The 5,986-nt window shown below is 50.2% G+C and overlaps 1 protein-coding gene across 1 annotated transcript; it reads left to right on the top strand.

Annotated features, from left to right (window-relative positions):
• Positions 1–3,401: 3,401 nt before the first annotated feature.
• Positions 3,402–4,943, top strand: PCOTH (Pro-X-Gly collagen triple helix like repeat containing). Its single transcript, XM_012758160.3, has 2 exons — positions 3,402–3,828; positions 4,477–4,943. Exons 1-2 carry the CDS (start codon positions 3,492–3,494, stop codon positions 4,482–4,484), a joined length of 345 nt encoding a protein of 114 aa, XP_012613614.1. The 5' UTR covers positions 3,402–3,491; the 3' UTR covers positions 4,485–4,943.
• The last annotated feature ends 1,043 nt before the right edge of the window (positions 4,944–5,986 follow it).

The raw sequence follows: 5,986 nt of genomic DNA, 5'->3' as shown, positions 1-5,986 counted from the left end.
CTTAAAGCGATACAAGTGAATCTACCATTTGATCCAGCAATCCCATTGCTGGGCATCTACCCAAAAGATCCTATGACACTCTACAAAAAAGACACCTGCCCTGGAATGTTTATAGCAGCACAATTCATAATTGCAAGGCTGTGGAAACAGCCCAAGTGCCCATCAATCCAAGAATGGATTAATAAAATGTGGTATATGTATACCATGGAGTACTATTCAGCTCTAAGAAACAATGGTGATATAGCACATCTTATATTTTCCTGGTTAGAGCTGGAACCCATACTACTAAGTGAAATATCCCAAGAGTGGAAAAACAAGCACCACATATATTCACCAGCAAACTGGTATTAACTGAGTAGCACCTAAGTGGACACATAGGTACTACAGTAATAGGGTATTGGGGAGGTGGGAGCGGAGAGGGGGGGCGGGTATATACATACATAATGAGTGACATGTGCACCATCTGAGGAATGGCCATGCTGGAAACTCAGACTTGTGGGGGAAGTGGGGGAAAGGGCATTTATTGAAATCTTAAAATCTGTACCCCCATAAGATGCCAAAATAAAAAAAAAGAAATTCAATCACATAAAATGTGAAATCTTATTATGGGGTTAATGCAATGAATGAGGCTGGCCCACTGGACCTTCCACATCTGTTCTGATCCTTACTGGATTTTGATGCCATCTAGTGGCAGTTGTTGTTCTGGCATAAATTCTGATAGAGAAGATTCTGGGTCCAGCTGTGGCTGACTGGGACTTCCAGGACAGTACCAGTGACTCCCTCTGGGAATCTCCCAATTACTTTGTGGACTTGATCTGGGGAGAGTGTGCTGGGAAGATACTGGGGGCCTGGAGGCTCTCCCTCTGTCTTCTTACTTCCTAAGACAGGGTCATGTATCTCTTCTCTACCTAAGTTATCTCCCCTTCATGACCTCCTGTTGAAGGTAAGAACCTTAGCCTACCTCTGTTTGAGAATGGGGACTGAAAGGAGGAAGGGAGGCAATTGCTAATTGGGTTGTATCTGATTTTCAGCTATTCCAGGTCCAACTGTGTCAGGTCAGATTGTGTTCTGTGTTTTTGATTTATCATCTAATGAAATACACTTAGTGAAACACAGTAGTGAGAATAATGAACTAGAGACATACACAACAGCTTGGATGAATCCTTTCTTTTTTTGGTAGCTAATAACATTTTATTTTATTTTGATCAAGTCTGGGTATTTTGATATTAATCAGCTCAAACAATTATCATTTCCTTGTGTTGGGAATATTTCATATCTTCTCTTCTAGCTATTTTGAAATATACAATAAATAATTATTAACTATAGTCCTCCTACTGTGCTGTGAAGCACTAGAACTTATTCATTTTTTCCCCTTCTTTGAGACATTCTCACTCTGTCACCCTGTATAGAGTGCAATGGTGTGGCGTCATCATAGCTCACAGCAACCTCAAACTCCTGGGCTCAAGTGATCCTCCTGCCTCAGCTTCCCAAGTAGCTGGGACTACAGGTGCAGGCCTCCACACCTGGCTAATTTTTTTTCTATTTTTGGCAGAGACAGGATCTCCCTCTTGCTCAGGCAGGTCTCCAACCCTTGAGCTCAAGTGATCCTCCCGCCTTGGCCTTTCAGAGTGCCAGGATTACAGGTGTGAGCCACTGCGCCCTGCCAGAACTTACTCCTTTTATCTAATGGTAAGTTTGTACCCATTAACCAATCTTTCTTCCTGCTTCCTCTTCCCAGCCTTTGGTAACCATCCTTCTACTCTCTACCTCAATGAGATCAACTTTTTAACCTCCCACATATGAATGAGAACATGCTTTTCTCAAGAGCAAGGCTGCTGGTCCCTGGATTTGGAGGGTGGGAGAAATATCCACCATGTGGTGGGGAGAGTGTCCTGGATTCAAGTCCCTCCCCTCTCCCCAGGCCCTTGCCCCTCCTGTTGCAACAGTTGTGCCTTACAGAGACACACAGCTCCCAGGGCAACGCTGCCCCCGCCCTGCCCGCCTCCAGCTGTACCTTTCCTGTTGATTTGACCCCCTTCCAGACACAGAAGTACACCAGCACCCAGCAGGCCAGCAGACACAGGGTCACCTCCCAGTTGAGGGCCCCTGGAACCTCCAGCCCTCCAGACAGCCGCAAAACTTTGTTCCTAGGGGAGGGAGACTCCATGAGGGCTGTGCCAGCAGGGCACCGACCAAGCCACTGGGATCTGCCCCGAGGGGTCGTGGCTCCTCCCTCCTGCAGCCCTTGGTCCAGCCGGTCCCTCCCGTCCAGTTGGGCAAGGCCTGCAGGCGCTGTGGTGTGCCTGGAGCCTGGGAGCCCCTGGCTGGCGGGAGGCGGTGGGGCGCCCAGCCGAGCCCCATACCCCAGGGCCCCCACCCTATCCCACCCCCTGCCAGGCAAGGCGGGAACCAGGGAAGGGCAGTGACCCGTGTCGCTGAAGGAGCAAGGCGCATGTGAGTCCCAGGGACTGGCCTGGGCGCTCCCTGAGGACAGGCGGGGACTGGGAGTGACTGCTCCGCATCCCGGGGCTCATGTGCGCGCGCGGGGGGGGGGGGGGGGAGACCCGCGGACCAGACGGGCTTGGCCCAGGGGCGCCCGGCCCCGCTGCCAGAACCCGCCGACGGGGGCCACTGGCGGAAGGAAGGTAGCCGGGTGCCTCAAGTCCTCAGTGGAAGCTGATTCGCACAGGCACACGGGAGAGCCCTGGTCGCGCACGGCTTTTAAGTGCGCAACCTCGGAAGGGTTCCTCAGTGTTCTCCTGACAGGAACCGACAACCAGGGACCGGTCACGGGGGAGGTTGGCTCTGCGGGCATCAGCGTGGCCTTCTGGGCAGGCCCACGGAGCATGGGCCTAGGGTGGACTGGGCGGGAACCAGTCACATGCTCAGCGGGGTCTCCAGAGGCGCAGAGTAGGGCCGTTGGCGCATGCGCTCTGAGGAGCCCAAGGTGCGTCATATGCTACCAGCGAAGCTCAGTTCCTGAGAGAGGCTCAGTCCCTCATTGGTTCAGGCGGGCCTGCCGGGCTCGCTTGCTCCGGTGCAGGCTGGGAGTTCAGGCTGGGCGGGAACCAGTCATGTGCCCAAGTGACCTCAGGGGTCCAGGTATTTGGGCACGTGCATTGGCGGAGCCATGCAGTTCTAAAGGGCAAAGAGCCATTCAAAGAAGCCTAATTGACTAGGTAGCCTACATAGCGTCAAAGGCTTGCAGCAGTGTTCCCTTGACTGGAACAGACCATGTGCTGGTATGTTTGCGCAGGCGCATTAGGGCTACACCGTGATCTAAGGGGTGGAGCTTTGTGAGGGAGCGTTCATTGGCTAGAATAACTATGTGCTCGCCAGCGTCCTCTTGGTGGGAACCAATCACTGGCCTCGAGGCCTCACCCAGTGTGTGTTTGCGCAGGCGCTCTGTGTATCCCGAGGTGCATTGCACGCTGGGGTGCAGTTTCGTGTAGATCCCACAGATTGCCTGCGAGAAGGTGAGAGCGATCAAGATGGGGTCAGAGTCTGAGGGCGGAGGAGCCGTGCAGGCAGTGGACGAAGGCGCAGGTGTGGCGGCAGCTGCAGCAGGCGGGGCAGTTGCAGTGGTTCGTGTCGCCGGCGAGGTCGGGCCCGGTGGTCCTGGTGGTCCTGGTGGTCCTGGAGGCCCAGGAGGCCCTGGAGGCCCGGGTGGCCCTGGGGATCCTGAAGACCCCGATGGCCCTGGCGATCCTGGGGGTCCTGGCGTCGCGGGAGAGGCAGGTGTTGCAGCTGGTGGCCTCCTTCAGATTGAGCGTGCACCGCAGGTGCCAGGGCCAGGTGGAGATGCTGCACCTGCAGCTGGAGGCCCAGGTAACCAATCGCTCTAGTTATATACTATTTGAGAAGCCCCCAGTGGTCTGGGTGGCCAGGAAATGGTATGGGGGTGGTTTGAGGGTAGGGTGCACCAGGCGGGAGGGGACTAAAACCACAATCAGCCTGGGATGATTGGTTGTGGTGGTGGTGGGGAACACCGGCGTGAGGGGAGTGAGGGAGTGGGGGCCATGCTGTCTAGGGAGGCCTAAGGGTATGGGGTGGGAGGTGGTGGCAGAGGCTGTCTTGGCGTGAGGAAGAGGACTGAGTCACAGGTTAAATCCGTAGTGTGGATGGGGCCCTAACTATATCTCCACCAGCACCCTCACCGTACCTTTCCCGTCGCCCATGGAGGGGGAGATCGCCAGCCAGTTCCTGACCCCAAATGCTGAACTCCAAGGTCCAGTGCAGGAGGAGCTCAATGTGGACGGCAGCGTCCTGGCGGTGACAGTTCTAGAGTGTGCTGGGGAGGGTTTGGCGGCAAGTGGCTAGGGCCAGTCTCAGGCCAAGGGACGCCGTCATGAAGACAGGGAGTTACGTTAGGGTTAGGTCTAAGGAAGGGGTGTGGTGGTCTGGGTATGTAACTGAGTCGGGAGGCTAAGCAAGAAAGGTGTCTCTGACTTGATTTTCTCTTTCCTTCCCTTTTAGATGATTGACTGCTGAAGACCCTAGCGAACTCCAAATTTCTGTCACCTTCTATCTTGACCAGCTTTCCCTGGTGGTTCAGACCATACAGCGCTTTGTGCCCCCATTTTTTTCGCTAAGCCTCAGCAGGGAAAAGGGGGCTAAGTCTAACCTCAAGTCCCATCTTTGGTGGGTCCTTCTCTAGGACAATGATTCCTGCAATAGTTGCCAATTTACTGTGGGGGCCTAATTTTGTTCTATACTGACCCTTGTGCCTCAAGGTCCATTTATTTTGTTTGGTAATGTTTGTTACTGCAGAAAATAAATCTGAGATACTATTCCAAGTCTTAGTTTCTTTTCATCTATAGCACCTCCAGATATTATTGCCATTATCCTTGGGTTGCCAGGGAGGTTCTGGGATTCAGATATTCAAGTAGTACAAGTTAATTGAAGACAATTTAGGAAACTGAAGAAAAATAAAATCAGTTGGGTCGAGTCATTCAGAATTAACCATTGTGAACATCTTGGAATATTTTCTTAATAATTGCATTTATATAATAAATGTATAGCACCAAAAACATGAGAGTAGGAATTTTGAGCTTATTAGCCTTGTTTCAGATATGTGAAGTGCTGGGACAAGTGGTTAAGTGTTTAGGGTGAGAGATTAGCTCCCTCTAAAATATCTTGTATCCTGCAACCTTCCTAAACTCACTAATTAGTCCTAGTGGCTCTTTCCTAGATCTGGTTGGATTTTCTACAGAATCATGTTGTCTGTCAATAAAGACAGTTTTACTTCTTTCTTTCCAATCAGTACCTTTTATTGGTTGATTTCTCTGTTCATAATGGGTCGGACTTTCCTACTTTACATACCTGTTAGTTTTAGATTGGATGACAGAGGTGGTGAATTTTACCTTGGATGCTGGTTATTTTTCTATTCATAAATATATTCTTGAGCTGTGTTCTTGGATGCTATTAAGTTACTTAGAAACAGTTTGATCCTTTTGAGTCTTGCCTTTAGGATTTGCTTACTGGGAATAGAGCAGATTTTAATGCAGGAATGATACAATTGATAATCTCCAGAGTTTGGCAAGGCTATAGTTGGAAACAAGGACTCTTACACACTGTCAGTTGGAGTGGTAGTAAAATATATGTGGACATTTATTTGGCATTTTGTATTAAAGATGGGCATACCCTTTGACATACCTTTGAGAGTATGTCATAGAGAAACTCTTGAAAATGTAAATGAGACAATTGACCAGGATGTTAATTATACCATCATAAAAATTATTAGCATGTAAATGTACATCAACTGGGGAAAGATTTAATAAGTCACTGTACAGCTGTCCTGGTGGAAAATTATGAAGTAGTTAGAATATGGTGGATAGTTGTGTACTAGCATAGAAAGAGATTAAAACAAGTCAAAGATTTTTGCACATTCTTGTTTTTGCAGTGTGCTCCCACCATGTGAAATGTGAGGATAAACACAGTTACTACCTGGAATGAGCCACCTCCACTGTCAGGAATGCTCACTGTT

The sequence above is a fragment of the Microcebus murinus genome, unplaced genomic scaffold (genome assembly GCF_040939455.1).
Source record: "Microcebus murinus isolate Inina unplaced genomic scaffold, M.murinus_Inina_mat1.0 scaf003_hap2_Mmur4.0, whole genome shotgun sequence".
NCBI lineage: Eukaryota > Metazoa > Chordata > Mammalia > Primates > Cheirogaleidae > Microcebus > Microcebus murinus.
Note: the sequence above shows the minus strand (reverse complement) of the source record. Positions and strands in the feature narration are given on the sequence as shown.

What these genes read in the sequence shown, in the direction of transcription:
- PCOTH (XM_012758160.3), top strand. Translation starts at nt 3,492, where the DNA reads ATGGGGTCAGAGTCTGAGGGCGGAGGAGCCGTGCAGGCAGTGGACGAA.